The sequence below is a fragment of the Patagioenas fasciata genome, chromosome 16 (genome assembly GCF_037038585.1).
Source record: "Patagioenas fasciata isolate bPatFas1 chromosome 16, bPatFas1.hap1, whole genome shotgun sequence".
In the NCBI taxonomy this organism is placed as follows: domain Eukaryota; kingdom Metazoa; phylum Chordata; class Aves; order Columbiformes; family Columbidae; genus Patagioenas; species Patagioenas fasciata.
This window is the reverse complement of record NC_092535.1, coordinates 5,970,848-5,994,787: the sequence shown is the minus strand read 5'-3', so window position 1 is coordinate 5,994,787 and position 23,940 is coordinate 5,970,848. Positions and strand designations below refer to the sequence as shown.

At 59.9% G+C, this 23,940-nt stretch overlaps 1 protein-coding gene and 1 long non-coding RNA gene across 2 annotated transcripts in view; one reads left to right on the top strand and one right to left on the bottom strand.

Moving 5' to 3' along the window:
* Positions 1-11,032, bottom strand: part of NOL4L (nucleolar protein 4 like) — a 60,134-nt gene extending 49,102 nt beyond the window's left edge. Inside the window, exon 1 of the mRNA XM_065849706.2 lies at positions 10,687-11,032. Within this exon, the coding sequence (XP_065705778.1) occupies positions 10,687-10,995 (309 nt within the window). The 5' untranslated portion in view covers positions 10,996-11,032. The remainder of the gene's footprint in view (positions 1-10,686) is intronic.
* A 5,933-nt stretch (positions 11,033-16,965) lies between these two features.
* LOC139829234 (uncharacterized) lies at positions 16,966-19,536 on the top strand. Its single transcript, XR_011741630.1, has 2 exons — positions 16,966-18,055; positions 19,122-19,536. It is a non-coding gene; the product is annotated as an uncharacterized lncRNA (long non-coding RNA).
* The last annotated feature ends 4,404 nt before the right edge of the window (positions 19,537-23,940 follow it).

Below are 23,940 nucleotides of genomic sequence, written 5' to 3'. Positions count from 1 at the left end.
CCCCATCCTGCACTCACAGCTACAGTCCTGCTCACTGCAGGAACACCAGGTCTGCTCATCAGCTGAGCTTGGTCCAGCCCAGGAGAGCTTGTTTCTCCAGGGGAAACCGAGGCACAAAGAACAAGCCGCTTTCCTGTAGCACAGCCTTGACTCAGGCCAGAAGCCGGGGTGCCCGAGGCCCAGCCACAGCCTGCGCTGGGTGCATTTGCATTGTTTCTCTACCCAGAACTGTACACAATACTTTTTTTTTCTTGCAAAGTAAATACTTCCATGTGAGGGGGAGCCAGGCGCATTATTTTTAGCTGGCAAACAAAGCCGAGGTGTACGTCTTTCAGTGGGGGACAGGCGCCTCTTAGGAGCAAGCTGCTCTTTCAGCAGCTGCAGCTGAGCTGTCGAGATGGGTCCAGGCCTTTGCTCTGACCTCAGCTTATTCCTCTCGGGGCTCCCAGGCCTGGGAATGAAAACACGGGGCCTGGGAGGGGCGAGCAGGGAAGCGGCAGCTGCAGAGGGCCCAGGTGGGCTGTGGGTGCCAGGGACGTGGATGGGTGCGGGGGCTGCTCCCCTGGGGAACGGGGCTGCCCCCCATCCTGGGGCTGCCGGAGAGGGAGGAGGAGCCCAGCAGGCAAAGCTCTGCTCCATGCCTGCTCAGAGGTTTACTCCATGCCTGCTCAGAGCTCTGCTCCATGCCTGCTCAGAGGTTTACTCCATGCCTGCTCAGAGCTCTGCTCTGTGCCTGCTCTGTCGGGATGCAGAGGACATTTTGCACGGTGCAGGAGTGGACCTGCCTCCCTGCGAGCGCCAGCTGCATGCGGGCAGGGGCAGGCAAGGATCTGGCACGCAGAGATGAGCACAGCACCCCCCAAAAAATGTGACCCTGCGTCCGCCTGCCAGGAAAGAGCAGGGAGCTGGTCCTGCGCTGCCTGTGCACTGTGTCACAGAGCAGCCGAGTGTGCTCTTCAAGGGTAACCAAATCCTGGGTGCCACGGAGCAGCCCCAGCTGCCATTGGAGTGCAGTGTATCTTGGTTTTGGTGAGAAAAGCTGCTGTGCTCTCGTGAGCAGAGCTCCCGACTGCCCTGCCTGGGGGATCGCTCCCCGGGGCCGCGGTCTCACTCCGTTAGCTGGGACATGGCGCTGCTCGGCTCTGCAGCGTGCCCTGCCCTGGCCTTCTAACAGGGAAGGTATAATGGACATTATTATTTGGGTTTTATTATAATGCTGCAGTATTTTTTGCTATTTTGAAACAGAGTTAAAATGTGAGGTTTGGGGTTTTTTTTAATAAATCTGTAAAGATGGCTAGGAATTGCGTAAAGTCATTTGGATCTTGTTTTAGGTGATGGGGGGCATGCTGCAGGGGTGGGAGAAAGGGGGAAAAATGGTAGACTGCATTTAGAACTAGAGAAGTGTTTATATTCCATAGCACCTTGAAAGAAATCTAAAAAATATTGAAGATATCGCTGTAACGCAAACTCAGAACACGTTTAGAGCTGTCTCTCCCTGAAGTAACTTATCACCATCAGCAATCTCCACAGCGCCGAGGCACTAATCTAATAAAGATCACCACCAAAGCAAAATCATTTGAGTTGGAGGGGGACAAGGCACTGTAACATGTGCTGAGGTGACCTGTCACAGCAAGGTGACCCCTCTGTTCCTGGGAACAGCCCAACAGCGTTAGGGCAGCCATGCGACATTGTCACATCTACGGCGAGGACACGGTGATGTCAAAACGAAACTAAGTAGGAGGAGGCACAGAGCAGCAGTGGCGGGTTCAGCTCATCAGTGGCGAGCAAAATTATGTAAAATAAGTTACAAATGGTAGGACAGTGAGTCAAGGTCAGGCTGGGCTGAGGCTGAGCCCTGGGCGCATGGCATCCCAGCTCCCTGGAGATGCCCAGTGTGTGGGCGCAGCGAGACTCCCGCGGAACAGCAAGATGTGCCCTGATGAAAGTGCTGACAGCTCAGCAGCCGCTCAAGGGGGTGAAACGCCTGCATGCCATCCCAGCACACAGTAAGGGTACCGCAGGGCTCCGGCTGTGCCGCGGTGCCGGTGCCGGAGCCTGGAAATGCCCATCTCCCTCCTTACACCCTGCACTAGCACCTTGCCAGCTGCTGCTCCCAGTGAGCACACAGGGGTCACCAACACTGCGCCTTAAATGCGGACAGTGCTGAATGATGATTGTTGCATTGGGCTCCATCACCCCCTTTTCCAACACACGAACCCAGTAAAACAGCATCAGGCACTGGCTGCGAGAGCAGGCGCTCACCGTTGTCACCGCACGCGTCTGTTCTGGGCTGCACAGGCAGCTCTGCGAGGCGGGGGGACGGTGATGGGAACCCGCTGTGTCTGCCTGCACTCAGGTAAACCCCTTCTGTATTCTGGATGTTTCCACCATAACTGCACAAGGTGGACCCCAACTCTTCCAAAATCCAAGCTCTGACTTGTAAATAATGCCCAGGAAGGATTCCCCATTAACCTGGGATGGCCAAGTGCATTTTTTTTAGCTCTTGACTGAGGGGAAGCAGAAGTCAAGCATGTTCTTTAGCGCTACATCACGGTAATCCATCCACAGAGACCCCTCTCCCAGCAACATCCCACCACATTGCTGCAACTGCCACATCACCGCAGGCTGGACACACAGCGCACATAGAGTGGCCTCACATCTGGGTCCCCCTGGTTTCTGCGAGTCTCTGTCTCCAAACAGGGATGCTACTGGGAGCAGAAGAAAGGGAGGGCAAACCAGACGGGGCAGGGAAGCCAGACAATTAATATAACCTGCCCTCTGCGTGAGGAATAAATTGGCAGCTGACAGGTTATAATCTGTGCAAGCGGGATCTTCACAGGAGAGGTGAAGGCTCCATTGGGGGCCAATTGGATGGTTAATTAGGAGGACAAAGCGGAGGATTCATGAAAATGTTTATGAAACAGCGCTTGGCAAGGGAGCCTCTGAGAAACGCTCACCAGAGAGGAGTTGCTTTTGGTTAGGAGGAGGAAACACGAGTGTGAAACAGCAGAACCAGGCAGGGAGAGAGAAAACAGCAATGCAAATGTCCGTAAAGAGGGACGGGGATTCCCGAGTGCGGTGCAGAGGAGTTGAGGGGAGGACCCTACGACATCTCATTTTTCTAGATACACACGGGCCGTGTGTCCCCTGGTCCTGCTCCCTCGCTGGTCCCAGCCCTGCGCCCGAGGCAGTGGCAGTGGGAACAGCCTCTCCAGGGAGCCCCCAGCCAATCCTCGCCCTGCAGAGAAGGGCACGAGGAAAGCAATTAAACCAGAGCTTTGATTAGGACTCACAGATGACTGCTTGTGTTAGAAATGCCTGAGCTTCTCTAAGTGTCTTGGCGGTGGTGGGAGCCGGGCTGATCCCCCGTCCCCTCCCGGGCGCGGGGCGGCTGCCACGGGAGCGTGACTGATGCTCGCTGTCCCACACACGGCTCCGAGAGCTCAGAGGTAGGAACCAGTTGCTAAGAGACAGGACTGTACTTTCCAGCCCACATCCAGACCTGTGTCACCAGCTCAAGGGCTTACTGCTGGATCAGAACACCCAGCGCAGGTGAGTAGGAGCCCTCAGGCCTCCAGCCCAGCCCAGACACCTGGTCCTGGCTCGGGAAGCCCCACAACCAGCATCCAAACTGCTGATGGGGATGACAAACCCCAGTGTGTCCCCCGGGGATGAGCTCCCCTGGGCTGGCTGCTGGTCCCAGTGCTGCGAGCCTGCAAACGGGAACACCCTGTTGGTAACTGGGCACCAGTGCAGGCGGTACTTGCAGCACCCAAACCCAGAGAAGGTTTTGGATGTCTGGGCAGCGTGGGTGAGTGGATGACTCAGGGCTTGCTTTGAGATCACTTCTTCACATGCAAGCCAATCCAGGAGCCCCCGACTTTATTCTCCTTTTGTTTTTTGAGGGGTGCCTGATGAAGCTGAATTCATTCCTTATCCCAGAGACCCCCAGAACACAGACCTGTCATCATGTCTGGCAAGCAGAAAGCTCAAATTCTGAGCCACAGAAGCCGAGTTACCCCGCTTGCCCAGAACACCCCCTCGCTCTCAGCCAGGAACGGGTCCATCTGCGCTGCCGGCATCGCCGCTGCCCGTGTGCCAGGGGAACCGCGTCCTCTGAGCTGCCGAGTCCACAAAGAGCACGGGCAGAGGAAACGTTCCCAGAGCATCTTGGTTTCCCGGTTCCATGCAAGGCCCTGTACCAGCTGGAGAGACACAACCAGCCTCCGCTTAACTTCCAACAACCGCTGCCTTAGTCTCAGACACGCAGGGAAGAAGCTGTCACACCAAACCTCTGCTCTGTTTGCACCCGTATACATGCACATACAGTCTGCAGCTGTTTCTCCTCAAATAAATTGCTACTCCTTGGCACCAGCCATAAAAGTGGAGTTCAGCAGCATTCCAACAAAGATGATGATTTTGGCCAACAAGTACCTGCCCTCACTACAATCAGCTAATTAAACCAGACACTAAAACTCGGTAGTGGCTTTGGCCCATCTTGATGCAATTCTTTAGAGGTGGATACAGCTAATATGAGATCAGGGGAAGTTAATTGCTAATTTGCACTAAAGGAAGAGATATGAATATGCATTCCCCTGTCACAGCAATGCAGACAGGGTTTGGGGAAGGCAGAGCATCTGTGCGGGTTGGGGAATGGACACCCCATTGATGCTCCTCCATTCTCTGTGCTTTCCCTGCCATTGGTTTTGTCCACAGCATAAAGCCATCGACTGCTCATATCAGGCATAACATAACAGCAAAACCAAAACTGTAGAAATTATATCAGCTGAAGATTATTGCTGAGAATGGTTTGGACAAAGAGATTTTTGAGAAAGTTCTCGCTGAAAGGAGTGTGGCCACCTCTGCGGGGCTGTGCTGCGAGGGAATTCCCCTCCTGCTCCTGGTGGGAGCAAATCCACGCGAGCAGAGCCACACGTGGCTGCACAGCCCATCCTCCCAGCTCCGCGTGGCCCAGCGCCCGGAGCGCTGGGACCCTCTGCACGGGCAGAACCTGAACAGTCAGAACAACCGCACCTCACCTGGGTTTCTTTCCATTTTAGCTTCATTAATAGGGCCTTGCAGAGCTGTGCTTTGTTTGATTTTTTACCTTCCTCAGAGCAATACCCACCAAGAACCACAAATCCAAAAGGAATTGTGAGGTGAGGGAGATAACTTTTGGGTGAAAGCTACCCGAAAAATGCCGTTCCTCTATCAGCAATGCCATTGAAGTTTCTAGAATCCCATAGGATGTACAGCGTAGACTGGCTATTATTTTAGAAACTGTTCGCTCAGACACATATGAGGGAGCTGGGAGCAGTGCGATGTGGGACCTTTGCTGTGCGACTCCAGGTCTCCCAAGCACCAGTAACCAAAGCCGGTTGCTGAGGCTGCCTGGGGACGGTGACACCTCCTGCTGCAGTGGCACCACGGGCACCACACTGCAATGCCAACAGCCGCGGCGGGGCTGCCTTACACCTGGGCTTGGCAGAAATGAAGCAGGGGCTGAACTCGATGCTGATTTCCCCCCTTGTGCCCGGAGCGGCTGCAGCAGGCTGTCCCGAGGGCAGGGACGGGCGGGCGTGGGAAGCGGCTCTGCTGCCAGCTCTCCTGCTCCCAGCTCGGCCACAACTTCATTCTGCCAGTCTGCGTAACTGCAGATTGTCAGAGCTCTTTAAATTCACCTTGCAAAGGTACTGGAGGCTTTTGCTGCTGTCTGGTGAGCTTAAGCCAGCTTTCAGGCCCAGAGGACTGGGTATCACCGCTGTGACTCGCACCACGAGCAGACTCAGAATTAAAAACCGCTCCTGATGTGCAAACTTGGAGTTGAATCTGGAAAGGATGTTGATGCAGGAGGTTTTCTCTAGACTGGGTTGGATGGGACACGGGCCAGCATCACGCCGGTCTCCTGAGTGCACGTTTAAACGTGAACCTGCCACCGGCTCAGCTCCGTGGAACAGCCAGCGCCGCCCCGCGCGCTCAAGGCTGCGTGTTCACAGCAGGTGAGGGCTCTGGATGCTCCACGTAGCGCTTGTGCTATACAAGTGATAGACGTTTCTCAGATAATACCCTCAGGCCCATTTGCCTTGTCTAAGGCTCTTCTGAATGGTCTCGATTTATATTTTTTTTATCACTTGAAATCCACAGAAAGTCTAAGTGGTTATTCACACAGTGAAAACCTTCTGTTGACTAATGTTCTTAGAGGTTATAGATGTGCAGCTTTTTGGGGCACTGAATATGGGCATTGAAGGGTACTTGTACCAGGAAAAATGTAGCCTCTATGAGCTGCCGGAGCAACATCTTTGCGACGTGCCCAGCTCCTCAGCTCGAGCGCTGCGCTGTGCTGTGCCGTGCTGTCCCACGGCTGGCACCGCGGCTTTCCCAGCACAACGCTCCCTGTCTCCAGCACTAAAACACATTGAGAGACAGGATGTATCCTGAGATTTATCTGGTGCTTTTCCTGCCATCGGTGAAAGGCCTCCATCCGTTTTGCTTTTTGGTCTCATAATTTCCCTCTGCAGCACTCCCCCAGCAATAGTACCTTTTCTCAGGTGAGTTTCACCAGGTACAACTGTGAAATAATTTCCAATATCTGGCTCGGAGGAGCCAGCACAGGTGAACTGCACTGTACAACAGCAGCAACCCACGCACACAAACATCCTCAGCCCTTCAGCAATGCCCACAAGAGCCCAGGAGCCTTGTGCCAGCTCTGCAGGGACAGGGAGCAGCAGGAAAGTAAAATCAAATGTGGGCAGCGCTGCGCAGCCTGCCCGGCCCCCGAGCGCCCTGAGTCCCCGTGGGCCGGTCTGACGCCCGGCGTCCCCTGCCTCATCCCGCAGCCTCAGCTGCGTCACGGCTGCCAGGACAAATCTGTCCTGTGAGGCTGGCCGCCGCTCCGGAGCTGTGACAAGCTCCCACCATGCACGGCAAACTACAGCATTGATTTAGAGTGTACGTAACCCCTCCTGAGCGAACACTCGAACTGGAGTCGGAGGCACCAGAACCTCCCCTGCAGACCCCGCGGCTGCAGCAAGACCCAGCTGCATCGCCCCTTGTCACCAAGGCACTGGCCGCATCCCTGCGCCGTGCCTCCATCTCACTCTGCATTTGTACGAGAAAGACTGTCTAAATGATGCTAAATGCTTAGGACAAGAGGGACACGAGATTATAATGAACTGCATCTTAGCACCTTGTCACGAACAAATTCCCCACAGTTCTTAGCAAATCTGGGGAGAAGGGAGAGCCCTGAGCATCGAGTACTGGGTTTGGCCCGGTCTGCAGATAACAAGGTGTTTTACACCTTAGCACACGTTATATGCATGAGGAAAGGGCAGATCTGGGCACTTTGGGCTGTATCCATTGTCTGTGCCGCAGCAGCACACAAAGATACCCTCCTCCTCAGTACAGCCTAAGCACATTTTTTTTCCCAACTCCCTGACCTAAAGGATGCAGCATCCAGGCCGCACCTGAACAGGGCCGTCAGACAACAATGACCTACGCTGCCAAACCTCATGTGTTTATCTGCGTTAGGTTTTTTTAATTGTATGTGTTAAATGTCCAGCATCTTCGGGACATTCATCTGGGAAAAAGAAATCCGAACAGTCTCTGTGCCAGACATCCGTCCGCACTGCTGTTCCTATTCCCAGTGCATTCTTTGAGAAGACCACCATCTGCTCTGACCACCACCTCAGGCAGATGCCCCCTTCTCAGTCCCAGCTCCCGAGCCACCCAAATCTGATTAGGCCTGTTCTGATGAGAGGCCTGGAGGAGGGCAAGGGAAAGTTACTCAGGAGAGAAAATAATAACCACATGTTAATTATGTTTTTGCTGTAGATGCTCAGAAAATACACAAACCAGCTCAGGATGCATAGACCAAAAGGAACAACTCTGCTGGGTTGCTGCTGGGGGGTTATTCATTTTTGCATCTGGGATTTTTTTTTCCAGAGGAGGAGTGGCCCCAGCCCTGTCAGGGGAAGGAAAGATCTTATCCCCGCTGCTGCCCTCTACGCGCTCTGTACCACCTCTCTCCCAGCTTTCACTCCCTGTCCCTCGGATTTCCTGTAGTGACCTGCAGATGCAGCACGGCAGCGGTCACCCCGCCCCCCCGCTGCACCCCGGCCGCGCGTTCCGCCTGTCCCTGCGGCCCTGGGACAGTCCCGAGCACGATGCTGCCCCGGCAGATGTGCTCCAGGAAGGACAAGCGCGCAGGACAAGCCGTATCAGGTTGCTGAGGAGCACAGCCAGGAGACAGCAACCCAAACGCTGCTCCAGAAGTATTTGGGAAAAGCAGCTGAACAGGCATTAAACCACAATACACGCTTAACTGTCAAGCAAAAGGCTCCTATCAGCTTCATGAATTATTTGACTGCATGCATGAGAGATGAAATATACCCACAAACCCAGCCCAAACCACTGAGGATGAGGAGAGCACTGAATTATCAGGAGCTGAACAAAATCGCTGTCAAGTTATCTCTAAATTTGAGAGCCACTTCAGGGAAAAAACAAAATGCAGTAACTGCATCCATCTGAACAGCTTCACGAGATCCCAGCAGAAAGGGGCACAGTGGACCTGGGGGGCCGGGACAGAGGGCCCAGGAGGCAACAACTTCTACAGACTCTCCGTTAGAGGATTTTGGGGAGCACAATGCCTGGTCTGCCCTACAGCCTGCGTGGCTCTGTAAAGCTTCCGCAGCCCCAGCGTCCGGCAGGCTCTGGAAAATAAGCGGTATTGCCCCGTGGAAAATGCAGCTGTCCCCCGAGGGCATGCCTGCTTTTTGTTTGCTGGTTCACAGGAGTCGGGGTGGATCTCCTATCTGCAGCCTGCAGGGACTCTGCCAGGGAAGATGTGGGGGCCTAGACACGCTCCTCGCTGAAACTTCATCTGTGCAGAAGCCCTTTGGGAATACACGGGCTTGCACCGGCCTCGTTGAGCTGCTGACCCTCGGGACTCCCTCCCGGACAAAGGGGAGGGGGCGTCTCGCTAGCAGCGGGGTCGAGGGAGTCTGGCTCAGCCTCTCTGGGGTACCATGACTCTGCAGCATTTGGAAGATCTGGGATAGAGTCGCCGACTGGGTGGAGAGGACCCGGGGGAAGTGTGGTATCTGCCGAAGGGGGGACCGCTGCTCATCTGCCCTCGGCTGGGGCTCCTGGGTGGGGGGGGAAGCGGGAAAGGAGGGCTGCAAAAAGGTCTCCAAAAAAAATTGCAAAGAATTTTTTTGGGGCATGGCATGGGGGAGGGGGGCTGCAAGGGGAGAAAGAAAGGCGCCTCTGAGCACCACGAAGGGAAAGGGAGAAATAATGACCCTTCCCCCTCCCCTCAATAATAAGGCAGACCAGATGGGAGGTAAATAGTGCGTTTAGAAGCATTTGCCACAGATGGGCTGCCCTCAATGGAAGCATCCTCCAGCCACATCAATGCTGGAGTCTGTGTGTGCACAGAAAACACTGCACCCTTTAGAGCAGCGGCAGCAGCAGCAGCAGCGGGGAGAGGAGGGGAGGGACGGGGAAAAAAAAATCCCTCCCGAAGCCCTTCTGTGCCCGCTGGCCCGAGGCAGCCCCCGGCGGGCCGGCCCTCCCCGGGCGGCGGGGACAGCGGGGCCGGGGGAGCCGCCGCGCCGGGCGCACCCTGCGCGCAGGGCCGGGGCCGCCAAAGTTGCGCGTTTCCCTCCGCGCCGGGGAGCGGAGCGCGCTCGGGACGGGAACAATGGGGCGGCGGGGCAGCCCCGGGCGGCGGCGGGGCGGGGAGGCAGCGGCAGGCAGGGAGCGGGCAGGGAGGGAGGTGGCCGGTGCGCCCCGCGCCGCCGGCCCTGCGGGGCTCCGAACAATGAGGCTCCGGCGGGGGAGTTTCCCGGGACGGCGGCCCACGGCCAGGCGCGGAGGGGGGGCTGCCCTAATCCGGGCTCTGCCGCTGCCCGCACCCCCCGGGGCACCGGCTGCAGCGGCCGCGCCGGGCGGGCAGCGCCGCGGGACGCCGGGAGCCGCAGCGGGCCGGGCTCGCTCCGCTCCGCTCGGCGGCCGGGCGGGCAGGGTGCGGCGGCGGGGGCGGGGGGTGCCGGCGCCCCCTCCCCGCCGCTCTGCCCTTGACTGCAGACCTGTCCCCGGCCGTGGGGCGGATGGGAAATGCCGGGTGAACGTGATCGGACGGGGCGGGGGGGGGGGGGCGGCGGAGCCCGCACTGGGCGGCGGCGCGGCCCCCCCGCGGGGGCAGGTGCACGGCGGCGGACACGGGGCACCGCTGTCCCGACCCGCCCCCCCCCCCCGCGCCGGCAGCGCCCCGGGGACGGCGGCCACACCGGATGGGACAGGGACGGGGGGGGAAGAGGGGGGCGGCGGAAGGTGCGAGGCTCCGAGCGGGCGCCTCTTCCCATCCGCATCCCGGGCGGGTCGGGGCGGCGGGGGCGCGGCGGGTGCCCCGGCAGCGGCGGGGGCTGCGGGAGCGGCCGGGCCCGGCGTCGCGCCCCGCATGGGGCATGCGCGCTCCCGGCGGCCGGCGGCGCGGCGGGGCTGGGCCGCCCGGTGCTGATGGGACAGGGCCGGCGCGCCGGTGGCGGGGACAGGGGCCCCGGGGGTGCCCGCCCCCGCCCCGGGCAATCATCCCCCCTCCGCCCGCACCCCCGGGGAGGACAGACAAACACGGACAGGCAGGCAGACAGACAGACACAGAGCCCCCGGGGCACGGAGCGCACTAACCGTTCCCGTTTTCACCGGCACATATACCACCACTTGACCCATCTTCGTCGCCTCCCTGGTGCCGTTTCCCAGGCGGAAGCCCTTGGACCGGACCCAGAACTGGAACTTGCCTTTCTCCCCCCCGCCGGAGCCGCCGCCGGAGCCGGATCCCCCCTGCAGCACCTCGGCGATGCGCTGGTACTTGCTCCGGGTCACCGTCTTGGTTTTGGCCGAGTCCCCGTAGGTGCGCAGGCACCAGTCCCGGAACTGCCGCCCCAGCTCGCTGTCCCCGGGGCGGCTCCCCCGCAGTAGCAGCGGCGGCTTCGGCATCGCCCGGCCGGCGGCGGCGGCGGCAGTAGCAGCGGTGGCGGCGGGCGCCCGGCCCCGCGCCCTGTCCCGGAGCGGGCGGAGGGGCAGCCGGGGCGGCGCGGCGAGCTCGGGCGGCGCTGGCGCGGCGCGGCCCGGGACGGGCTGCGAGGGCGACGGCAGGGATGGAGCGGGGAGAGGTGGGGCAGGGGGAGCGCCGGGGCTCGGACAGCGACCCGGCGAGCCGGGCGGAGGGAGGCACCGGCGGCGCCAGCAGCAGCAGCAGCCGCTCCTGTCACAGGATCACAGGCGGCTCCGGCTCGTCCCCCTCCCTCCCTCCGCCCGCCCGCCTGCCCGTCCCTGCCTCCTCCGCCCCCCTCCGGCCGCCTCCTCCTCTCAGCGGGATCCCACCTGTTAGAGCGACCGCGCCGCCGCCGCCGGGCCCCCCCCTCCCCCGGCCGGCCCGCCCCGGGGCCGCTGCTCCCCCCGCCCCAGCCCTCGTGCTCCGCGCCGGCCGCCCACCGCTCCCCGCAGCGCCGCCGATGGGATGCGCTCCCCCGGTTCGACCGCCCCCTCCCGCCCCCCCTCCGCTCCCCGGCCCGGACGGGCCGGGGAGCGGAGGGGGGGCGGGAGGGGGCGGTCGAACCGGGGGGATGTTGGGGGTCGCGGGTCCAGGTGCTGGTCCCAGACAAAGGGCCGGCGGGGCGCGGGCGCACGTGTGCGGCGGGACGGGCCGGCGGGGGCGGAGGCGGCACCTGCCGAGCCGCCGCAGAGCCGGGGAGGAGCCGCGGGGGCAGCGGGAGCGGTTGGGGTTCGCCACCCGCCGGAACGGCCTGGAACGGGCGGGACGGAGCCGCTATGGCCGGGGATCGCCCCGCAGCGCCTGCCCGGAGCGGCTGCGGCTTGTCCCGCCGGATCAGGAGAGCCGCACCCGGGCACCGGGGCAGCCCCGGAACGGGAGACAAAGGCCGGACCCCGGCCCCGCTGCCTCGCTCCGCTCCCCCCCGCAGCCGCCTCCGCCCGCCGCGCTTGGGCAGGAGCCGAGAGAGCATCTTCCGTGCGCGGCGGGGGGGCTGCGGCCGGGCAGCTGTCCTGCGGCGGGACCCAGCCCCGCCACGGCGGGGCGCGGGGAGGCCGGGCCGCGGTCCCGCTCCGGCGGCTCCGAGGGGTCTCTGGTGGTGGGCGGTCACAGCTGGCCCGGTGGCGGCATGGGGCCACCCGTCCCAGCCGGCAGCTGGGGCTCTGTGCCTCCCGGGCGGTCACACGCGTGTGCCGCGTGTCTGGTGGTGCCACGCGTGTGCTTTCTGTCTGCCAGTGCCACATATGTGCCCCATGGCCACCCGGCAGTGCCACACGTGTTTTCATGGTACATCCCTTAATGCCACATGTGTGCTCCTAGGCTGTCCATCAGTGCCACACATGTGCTCTCAGTCTGTCCGTTGATGCCATGCATGTGCTCCCTGTCCATCAGTGCCATGTGTGTTCCTCGCCTGTCCATCGACGCCACATGCGTACTCCCAGTCTGCCCCTCAGTGCCCCATGTGCTCTGTGCCCCCCAGCAGTGCCACGTGTGTGCTCCTGGTCTCTCCATGAGTGCCACGCATGCTCCCGTCTGTCATCAATGCCACACATGTGGTCCCATTCTGTCTGTTGGTGCCATGTGTGTGCTCCTGGCCTGTCCATTGGTGCCACACATGTGGTCCCAGTCTGCCCACAAATGCCATGTGTGTGCTGCTGCTCTGCCCAGAAGTGCCACATGTGCTTCATGCCCACCTGGCAGTGCCACGCACCTGCTCTGTGCCCACAGGGGACACATCAGTGGCGCATCCCGAGGGCTGTCTGTGTTGCCAGCAGTGGTAGTGCCGGTGTGAGGGTGCAGGAGCAGGAACTGGGAGCCTGTGGGAACTTGGAAGAGGAATTTGATGTGTCAGGGAGTTGTCCGAGCCCGGTGCTGGAGGTGCGGGGTGCCGTGGTACTGCAGCCAGTCAGTGCTCAGGTGGCCGTGGTGCCACGTGCCCAGGGCTGGCAGCAGGGGGGAAGGGGAAGGCATTTCACCTGCCAAAGGGCAGTTTTCTTCATGACCCCTCACACCGTGCCAGCTGCCCTGGGCCTGTCTGACAGACCCCTGAGGTGGGAACTGAATGATGCATGAGCTGAGCCATGGGCCAACTGTGCCAGAGGGGACACGGTGGAAACGGGATGTCCGTGGCACTGGAACATTGAAATTAATTATTGAAATATGCCATTGTAAATCATGTTGACCTTCTGTACCCCACTGGATGTCTGGACACCTCTCAAAAAATTCCCAGTGTCACCATCCAGTTTGTACTGGGCCCAACATGACACTGTTGGAGCAGGGCTTGTGGAGCACGCAAGGTCTTCCTGGTTTTCTGCCACATAATACAGGGTGCCTACAGGACCTTGCTAGTGCACTGCAGTATTCTTGCTGACCACTAAAAATAAGGTGGACATCCTTTCAAGCCTCAGTCAGCCATGGAAGCACAGCTTTCTCAGGGGAGTGCTGCAAGAAGCCATTGGGGGGATGGAAATGGCAGAAAACATAAGGATATTCTGCACAGCTGGGGCTTGGTGGGCAACGTTCTCACAAGGACTTTACAGATGAAGTCAGGCTCATCTCTTAGTCTGTTACAGCACAAAGTCTTCCCTTACCTTGGCCCACCCATCTGAAGCTGTGGTAGGAGATCTTGTGTCCATCGAACCCAGATATTTTCACATGAACAGCACCAGTTTGGATTTTAACACTGCCAAATCACGATGACCATCAAATGGTAGCTCCATCAGCACAAAGCAGAGTGATGAGCATTATATTAGTGATCAGTTGACACCCCTCCGTGGCATGAGCGACACTTTGCAGAGCAAGGCACCAGCTGAAGGGCCCAGGTCTGTCCCAGCAGAGAGAGGGAGCTAGTGGAGGGGCCAGGGGGAGCGAGGGGCTGTGCGTGCTGGTCAGTTGGTCACAGGTGCCCTGTCCCTGCTCACAGACAGCGGTTTGGTTGGGGGGACAAATTCCTGGCATGGGGGGAGCCAGTTGCTCCAGCCCCATGGTAGGCATGGCTGGTAGAAGGGAAGGTCTTGATCGGTCTTGTCCCCAGCAGTGACTCCTCTGTAGAAAATCGCTGGAAATTGCAGCATTTCCAGAGAACGTTAGTCTGGTGCAGAGCACCCACTGGGCTGGATGTCTTTGCTTCCTGGTCCTCTGGATGTGGCCAGTGATGTCCCACGAACCTTTCTTTGACTTGATCTGTCACCCGTCTGCCGTCTGGTCTGGTCTGGGAAGGGTTGCGGTTAAATCTCTTGTCTGCTCTTTGAGATGAGTAGTTGAACCTACCTGGTCTTTTGAATGAGAAGGTTTGGGATCCGCCTAGAAAGCGATACAGAGGGTCACTCTCTGGAGGACAGGGACAGGAGTTTCCTGGTCAGGAGGGCAAGGCCAGCCAAACCGAGAGCTGGTGTCCTCTGGATGGGGATTTGGGGACTTGCACACAGGCTGAGTGTTCAGATTAGTGGTTTAGGTCCCAATCCAGCACAGATTCAACAAGGGTTTAACTTGCACTGCATGGGCAATCTCATGACATACCAGATTATAACACACGATGTTGAGGCCACTCTTGTCCCTAAAGATAGGTAGAAAATTTAAAGAAGTGGAAGTGTTTGGTGGTACTGGACCTCAAACCATCAGTTCTGGATGACAGATCTGGGTGCTGTTCAGCACCGGGTATCTGCTGCAGGTTTTTATAGATGAGCATGTGATAACTCCAGGTTCATTGCTATTTATATTATGTAAATAAAACTTGATCTTATTAACTTCCAACAAATATAAAGTAGACGTTAGTCCTCTCTGTACCATTTTTTTCTGGTAAGGATACCTTAAGATAAGAGAGGTAGGCAGAGGGGAATGGGGTGAACTGAACCCATCCGTGGACGTAGCCTGGTACCTGGCAGCGCAGAGTGAGCCCTGGAGTTCACAACCATCACTTCTGGGAGTGGGGAATGCAGAGAAATGTCGAGGTTCTTGTGGGATGACTAAGGATCAGTGTCTGCCAGGCGTCCAGAGCTGGACGGCCAGTGTCACCTGGTGTCCCCACTGCTCTAATCAATGCGCAATGGTGAGAAGCCTCAGAAACGATTCATCCCGGTGCTGAAAGACCTGTGGTGGAGGGAGACACATCGCTTGCTGGAACTGCCTTATTGTCCCATCAAACCAAGGGAAGTCACGCGTCTCGCTGAATGTGTCTGGGACTTCACCTGCCTGAGGCTGGATGGGAGAGCTGGGATCCACCAACGGGAGAGCAGGGATCCACCAACGGGAGAGCAGGAATCCACTGATGGGAGAGCAGGGATCCACTGCTGGGAGAGCTGGGATCTACCAGCAGTGAATCAAGGAAAAGGAGCAGGATCCCAGGCTGTGTCAGGAGAGCCATCTCAAGAGAGGTACAGAGAAACGCGGGGCTCGGGTGGAGCTGCTGCCGGCCTCTCGTTGGCCATACAGAGAGAGTTTGGCCTGAAGCAAGTGCGGAGGGAGTTCACTGGAGGGTTGGGAGGAAGGAGAATGTCCCACGGGGGTGACCCGACCCACTGACCTCAGAAAAGCCAATGCGGAGAGAAGACAGGAGAGACAGCACGGAGGGACACGGACTGAACCCCACCTTGGCACAAGAACGAGTGGGAATAAACAGGCGATGTATAAATCCATGCTTGGAATGAGGAGATGCCAACCAAGCGTTGGAGCTGTCAGTCACCACAGGAGATCTCGGAGGAGAACCAGGGAGAGGACGTGGCTGCTGTGGAGATGGAGCTCGGTTGGGTTATGAGTGACACGGCACAGCAGTGGGGACTGGGCACTGCCTGAGGTCCTTGTCCCCAAAATGAGAAATCAGTTTTAATCCTCCTGTAGTTTTTGCTAACTCTGAACCTAAACAATGAGGTTTTTCCAAGTAGAATTATTCTTGACTTTAATGAAAACTTAATTTAGATCCAGGTCAGATAATAAGTCAAAGCGGCTAAAAGTAGTCAGCAAAGAGCATGAATTCCTTCTGGAGCCTATTGGATTTCTGTCCATGTCACAGCACCAAACCATTATTTGGTGTGGCTTTCGCTTGGGAGTGGCCTGGGACTGACAAGAGCTGGAGTTACGGATTCAGTGGGGATTTGTGGAAATAACAGACACTTTTGCCACCTTCTCATTCTGTCTCCAGCATGGCTTCAGGGGGCTGGGAGTCAAACCACGGGAAGGCTCCGTTGCTGTGCAGAGACCTGGGTGCTGCAGTGGGACCGGAATGCCCTGTGGTGCTGGGGCTGGGGGGAGCCAGGACAGGACCACGGGAGCTGCGGGTCAGGGCTGAGCGTAGGGATGGCTGGTGGCACCTGCCCACGTCCTCTGGGACTGCACGTGATGCCACATCTCCCTCAGTTCCAGGATCAGAAAATTTAGCCTTCTCTGCTTTTTTTCCTTCAGGAGAAAGAAGAAAAACCCCGAGCAGGAGACCCCAGGTTTGCAGGCTGGGCTGTGTGACACGGGACAAGCTGTCACCAAGGCAGAGGAGACGGGATGTGCTCTGCAAGCTGGAGCTCTGGTTATGTGTGTGGCAGAGGACAAGGAGGGAAGTAATGTGAACCAAAAATAGTCTGACAGTTTGGGAAGTGAAACTGTGTTCTGTGACCGCTCACTTGTGCGTGTGTGCTGGGCAGTGGGTTGTCTCGCTCCCCAGCCCAGAGCAGTGGGTTATCACCCTTCCCCTAGGTGTGACCCATCCCTGCAGCACATCTGCTGGGGCTGTAGCCCCTGTCCCACTGTCCCCCTTATCCCACTCTTCCCCCATCCCATCGAGCTCCTTTGAAACCCTTGCCACATTTGTGCTCCAGGAGCATCTGCAGCTGCAAACATCTGGACAGGGCTTTCCTGTGAGCCCATTTACACTGCTCAGAGGTTGGGGAAATGCTCTGGGCTCTGAGGAATCCCCGCTGCCCCTGCAACACCTCTGGCCACAGCTGGCTCAGGAGGGGAGAGCGGGTCCTGGCCAGGGCAGGCAGATCCCGTCCTTTCAGAAGGGAACTGTGAGGTGAGGTATGACCTTTAGTTTAAAACATTTAAATGCAAGTGCCCAAGGCATCGCTGGCTGGTGGGGAAGGGCAAAGACAGCAGAGCCCTCGTGCCTGGAGAGGGCTGGCCGTGCACTGGGACAGCCAGGACAAGCTGGATTTAAATTTTTGGTGTGCTGGTGGGCACGAGGGCCCTTATAACTGTATTTTGGGTGGGATTTAGTGGACTCAGGCTGAATCCTGGGAACCCACGCAGCAGTGGGATAATGAAGTATCACCTGTTTTTCAGGCTGGCCATATCCAACCTCCTAATACTCCAAATGCTTTGACACAGCTGTTAATTAGCAGTAGATACCCTTCCCTGTGGCTCATCCATCCCTGTCCCTGCCCGGCTGGGTGCCCAGCATGCTCTGTGCTGCGGGGTGCTGCCCGCAGAGATCCTGCTGCTCGTGGCCTCCCTGGGCGGGTTCCCTGTGCCGTGGGTCTCCAAGGGCTCGTTACCAGCAGAGCCGCAGAGTCTCCCTGCAGCGTCGCCCTGAGAAGCGCTGAGCACCAGCGAGTTCATTACCCGTAATGGGCCGAGAGGCGCCGGGGCAGAGCCCAGCCCCAGCCTGCGGGACACTGCTGCTGTCGTTCAGCTCGTGTGTCAGACGGCGGCTGAACGAGCACTGGGGCAATTTCTGTTGATTTTATTTGTGAGATGTGTGGTTTTTTTGCCCAATTTCCTAGAATTTCCCTAGTGATGTTGAAGTCTGGTCTGGTCCCAGAATAAGGCAGATTCTGTGTTGTCCTGGGGCTGAACGGGTTAATTTTTGTGCTTCTCTCCCCAGCTCGCTGTGGACTCTGGCTGGGACAGAACATCTGTCTGTTGCTATGGCTGCGGTACACTTGAAGGGGATGACTGGATAATTATTGCAAACATCCATCCTGCCTGATGTGCTCCCCGACCCTCCCTGCCCAAACGCCGGGAGAGCAGCGGCCGTTCGGGGCACAACTTCAGTCACAGGGATCCCACCTGGGGATGGTGCGTTGGCAACACCTTTTCATTTGCATAATTAATGAGGCCGAGGCTGCAGGGCTCCTGGGAAATCCGACGCAGAGCAGCAGCGATGAAATGGCACGAAGGGCTCCAGCCTTCTCCCCGGCTCGTTAGAGCTCTGCTCACTGATAACACCCCGCCTTGGCGCTACAGGGGAGTTGTTCTCCTGTTAATTTACCACCCACTTCTATCTGAACAGATTGCTCTGGGCCCAATCCTGTGATACCTCCTACCAGGCACGGGCCCCAAACCTGTCTGTGGATGAGCAGGATGTGGCTGGTGCAATGCTGGGGCATCCCGGCGTGCAAACCCTGTCACCTGCAGGGCCATCACAAGGTCATGGCATGGACCCAGGGCTTTCCCAGCTTCTCCCGCCCGGGTCGGCTGCTGCCGGCAGCGCTGCCAGGACTCCTGCCTGTGCTGCTGCTGCCTGCACCTCAGTGCCTTGCTGGATTGAGCTGTGCAGGCTGCTCACCCCTGCAGCGCCTGAGCACCGTCCTGTGTGTGCAGCCGCGGTGCCAGCGCCATGACCGGCCGGTACATCCCCAGGTAGGGGCACCGCTGGGGAAAGTTGTGCGGCTGCTCCAAAGGGTGACGCTCCCCGCAGCCTTGGCCTCACCTTGCAGCTGCACGTGCTTCCCCAGCGGTGCCTGTCTCTGGGGACACAGTGTGTGCTCACCTCGTACCTCCTGCAGCTCCTTCCTCTGCTTGCAGGAGTCAGCCTGTGCCACCACCGTCTGTGCCACCACCGCCTGTGCCACCCCTGTCTGCCCGCAGCAGCCACAGCCCCTTTGTTCCCAGTGTTGCTGCTCTTCCTTTGCCAACTGGTGTTGAACCCTGCCCTGGATCTAAGCCTGGGGGTGTTCAAAAACCCAGATCCAGCCCTGCATGTATGCTGTGGGTTATCCTTGTTTCAACCAATGCCCACCTCTAAAAAGAGAAAAAAATAATGCAGAAGTTCCCCTTCTGACCAGACACTGCTGTACTCCGCTTAACTGTGAACATCAATGCATCAATTGTACATTTTTTTCTGCTTATCAACACATGGCAGGTTAAGAAATCCAAGTGGAGCTGGGACCATGATGAGCCACCGGCCAGCAAACAGCATCGCAGGCAGGACGCGCTGCTGAGGCAGAAGCCCAGGTAAGCTGTGCAGGACAAGGCTGCCCCTCACTTTTCCCGTTATCTGTAACACTGGCAATAAATAAGATCTTCATACAGCACATCTGCAGAGCACCCCACAAGTGCTGGTGGGAGCAGAGCATTCCCAAGCCCGTGTTGGAGGTGGGTGGCAGGTGGGGGCTGGACTGGGTGTTGGGACTGTCCGGCAGACACAGCTGCCTCTTTAAATGAGGAAGGAGGATGGCACAGAGACCTAAGAGCTGTGGGCTGCTCCCAGATCCTGTTTGATCCTTATCATCCGTACATTTTTGCGTATGATTCAATAAACTCCTTTGCTTGCACAACTGACTTGATCTCATGGCATGACTCAGGTGCAAATGATCTATTCACATTAGCAAGTGATAGAGTTGAGCCCCATGGCTACAAAACCTTCAAGAGATCTTCATTTTGATTTGGTCGGCCTGGAGGGTAGAGCCAAGGCTTCTCTCTCCCTGGGGGGTTGCAAAGGGGCCCCCAGACTGGTGTCTGCTGGAGTCTGGGGGTTCCTGGAGCCCCTCTTCCCTCAGGAGCTCATCACATCCAGCTCCCAAGGAAGCTCTGGGACTCACATGAGGTGAGCTGGGTGCTCGAGGGGATGCGCATCTGCTCCACAGATCTGGCTGTGGGGAACTGTGGGTGCTCAGCACCTCTGAAAGCCCAGCCCTTGGGGTGCCCAGCCTGCTGGGAGGTATCTGGCTTCTGGGTGCCTATGTTTGGAGGTGACTTGTCTGAAAACACATGGAGCATCCATGAGCTCCAGGTCTTTGGGCACATGTCAAGGCAGGATTGCTGTAGCAGGCAGAAAGACAAGGCCACTTTCTGCTCACAGGAGGGTCCCGTGTCTGTGGTGTCCTGGAGCTGTGGGGAAGCTTCTCCTCCACCCCCAGGGCTGCAGGGACTCCAGGGGACATACTGTCTTCAGCTCCCACTCCGCTGTGTAACTCTGGGGGAAGGGTAGGAGGACATGTGCTGTCCTGTGGCAGGGTGCAGGGTGTCACCTCCAGCCAGTGCTCCAGTGCTGGTCCAGTGGTGACTTCCATGTCCCTAGCCCAGCCCTTATGGGAAGAAGGGCTCTTGGGGACAGCTTTGGTTTCCTTGCTCCCCAGGTTTGCAGGCAGGGAGGGAGCGAGTGAGTCACTGCAAAGCCACGGCTGAAATGTGAAGCCATGCCCGGCAGCCTGGGGAACAGGGCAGCAGGAGTGGGTGCAGTACTCCCCAAGGCCTGGAGCCCGAGGTGGGGGCTGGTGTGGGGAGGGAGCCTCGCCATCTCCCTACCTCCTGGGCTTGTCCCATTTCCAGTGTGTCTTGGCACCATATGGCGCTTGCTTTATTTGTTCTGCTGTGACTTGGGAAGGAGGGCAGTGTCTCATTGTCTGGCAGAGGAGGTGGGACGCAGGCACAGGAACATGCCCGTGTCCCGCGGGATCGCCGCCTGCGCCAGGCGCTCTGCATCTCGCTGCTCGGTGTCCTGGGCCCTGTGCAGCCCCTTGCTCCGGAGGGGCTTCCCCGGGGAGCTGCTGCCGGGGATTCACCCACGCGCGTGGTCCCGGCGCAGAACCCGCACGGCGTGTGCGGGAGCGTCCCGGTGCGGGGCACGACCGACCCGCCACGGGGCTCTGCCTGGTGGGAGGAGAACGTGGCAGCGCCGTGACTGACTCATCAGAGCACAGGCAGCAATTCTGCGACAGCGATGCCGGGCTTGCCCAGCACCAAAAAGTGACAGCACGCTCCACCCACCCGGGCTTGCGGGGAGCAGCAGCCTTGTCCGCATGCCCGCTGTCTCGGGGAGCCGCTATCCCGCGCACATCTCCGCGTCCTGCTCTACGGCATCCCAAATCTCAGCCTACAGCCTCTCCTGCCGCCCCCGCGCTCCCTCCGGCCCTCCCTGTCCCTTCCCTTCCTTTCCCTTCCCTGTGCCGCTCGCCCCCACCGAGCTGAAGCGATGGGGGGAGGAAGGCTGCCTGGGAGGCTCAGAGGCCCAGCCCTGCCAGATTTGCATATTTTTTTACTGGCCCCTAAACAAGACGTTTCTCAGGGGAAGTGAATGCATCGTCTTCCGTCCCCGAGGATGCTGCGTGCTGGGACAGCGGCTGCCGCTGCTGGAGGGGCCGCGGTCCCGGCCCCCCCGCGGGCTCCCCGCAGGCACGGCCCCGGTCTGCGCACCCCGCGGGAAAAGCCTTTTTTCTTGATGGTTTCAAAATTTACGGGCTTTAATTCTACTGACCTGGGACCAGGTCCCGTCCCTCTTCGCTTGCAGCGGGAGTCCTGGAGGTGTCCAGGCTGCAGCCGCCTGCACAAACCTGCACGGTTTTATTTTTTTCACTAGAATTTCCAGCATGTCCCTCCTCTCGTGTATAATTTAGTCGCATGAAAAGAAGCCGTGCGAGGAGGAGAGAGGATGGGGAAACTTGCAAAGTCAGCCATGGAGAGGGAATCTGTGTCAGAAAGCATTACAAAGGGAGCTGGGGGATTGGCTCCAGTTGCTTCCAGTTGCTGTTTGTTTGTGCCAACCCCTTAGAAGATTGCCCAGCGCAACGCGCCGCTCGCTCTCTCCCTGCGTCCCTCTCTCTCCTTTTATTGCACTGCAGACTCCGGCTGGGACAGCCCATCGCTGTTGCTATGGCTGCACTATGCGGGGAGGGCTCGGCCAGAGCATCCCCGCCGGGGAGCGTCTCGCTCCCGGGACCGGCGGAGCCCTGCGCCGCCCGGGAACCGCTCCGGCTCCTGCCCGGCAAAAGCTGCAGAGTGGATTTTATCCCCGTGAGATTAGCCAGGGCTGCGCAGGCCACTGCCAGCGCCTGCAGCAGCAGCAGGAGGAGGAGGAGAGCAGGGCAGCCCGGGCTGGGCGGCAGCCAGCCGCTCCGGGGAGGGCCGGGAGGGGCGGCGGGCAGGTAGGGCGGGCAGCGCCGGGAGCGGGCGGGCGTGAGGTGCCCGGGAGGAGCCGGGGGGGCCGGTGCTGCCGCCCGTCCCCGGGGAGCGGGGGGGCCCCGGCGGAGCGCAGCGCAGCTGATCCCGGCCGCGGCTCGCAGCTGATCCGCCGCCCGCCCACCCCGCCAGCTGCCGCAGCGGGGGCAGCTGGGGCCGGCGTGGAGCCGTGGTCCCGCGTGTCCCCGCCGGCACCGCGCACCGCGCTCCGGCCGAGCGCGGCGGCCCCGGGACGCGGGAGGGGGTGGCCCGGGGGCGAGCGGGTCCCCGCCGCGGGGAGGGGAGAAGGGGCAGCGTGGCGGGTGTGGGGCCGCGCACGGGCAGGACGGGGCCCCTGGAGCTCCGGGCCGGCGGGAAGCGCTCGGTCCCTGTTCGGTGCCGAGGGGGCGGGAGCGAGGGCGGGCGGCGACGGCCGCCTCCTCCCCGCAGCCGGGACCGGGAGCGCCGCAGCGCGGGGCCGGAGCCCAGCGGGGAGCGGAGGGGGGGCCGGGACGGGGGCGGCTCCTCCCCGGCGGGGTGGCCGGGGCGGGGGTGAGAGGGGAGCCCTGCTCGGCAGGCAGCTGCCTGCAGCTCTGCCAGCTGCACGGTCCCGGGGCCGCTGCTTTGCCAGGCTGTGCCTGTCTGCAAAGGCTCTGCTCGGCAGCGAGCTCTCCATGGCGCAAGGCTGCACCTCCCGTACCGGCCCTGCTGCAGGAGGGGCTGGGGAGAAGCTCCGGGCTGCAGGGACGGTTCATCTCCTGAGCTGTGACACCAGGAGGGAGGGCGGCAGCAGCACACTAAGCCCTGTCCCACAGGGACTCTGTACACCCCAGCTCTTGCCGTGGGAGTCATCCACACCACACACCCACGGCTGCTGGGCTGTGGCGTGCCCTGCTGGGGCTGCTGAACTGTGGTGCTTGCCCTGCCACGGGGACCCTGTACCCACTGAGTCCTCCTCTGTGTCTGTGCCCAGGGATACGTGGGCAATGGGTCTGCCAGGGCCAGCAGCTGGGCCGGGGCAGAGGGCAGCTCCCGCAAGCCCCAGGGCTCGGCTCACCCGCTGCACTGGATGGGGTCGAGGCAACACCGGGACCATCACTTGCACTGGGCCCCGGCAGCCCCGCGGTGCCGGAGCAAATGTCACGACCTCAGCGGTGCCACCGGGCCCCAGCGCTCCCGGCTCCCTGGCAGCACCCGCTGTGCAGGCACAGGGCCTCCCGCACTCCTGATTACCATCTTGTTTGGAGCGGCTGCAGCGGCTGTAATTTGATGCTCTCAAAGTTGGTGTTTACAAGGGACAAGGCAGCCATCAGAGGGCTCTTCTTGTTTTCGCCTCTCTCCACGGCGTGGGGCTGCTCCATGTGCCAAGCAGTGCCCGGGTTACACTGAGCATCTTTCAGAAACACCTTATGGGATCAGCATCTCTGGAGCTGCCGTGCTGCCTGGGCAGTGGGGCTGGGGACCCCACACCGGGGTGTTTGGTGGGGCAGTGGGTGCAGACCCTCCAGCACAGTCGGCTGCTCGGGGCCAGCCTGCTCTCAGTGCCTGCAGCAGCCATGTGCAGTCGGGCAGGAGGTGCAGGGAGGCAGCGAACTGGCAGCCCCAGGGGACTCATCAGCTCCCTGTTGACAAATCCTGTCACTCGCGAGCAAGCGGAGCGGGATGGAGCTCGGCACAAGGCTTCCCAGCGCTGCTCCAGCCCCATGACCACTGTGTCCTTGCTGGGACGCAGCAGCGTTGAGGTTGCTGCTTGGACCCCACAAGGTCCTCACCTCCCCAGGCGGCGAGTGGGCTCTGAGCTGCCC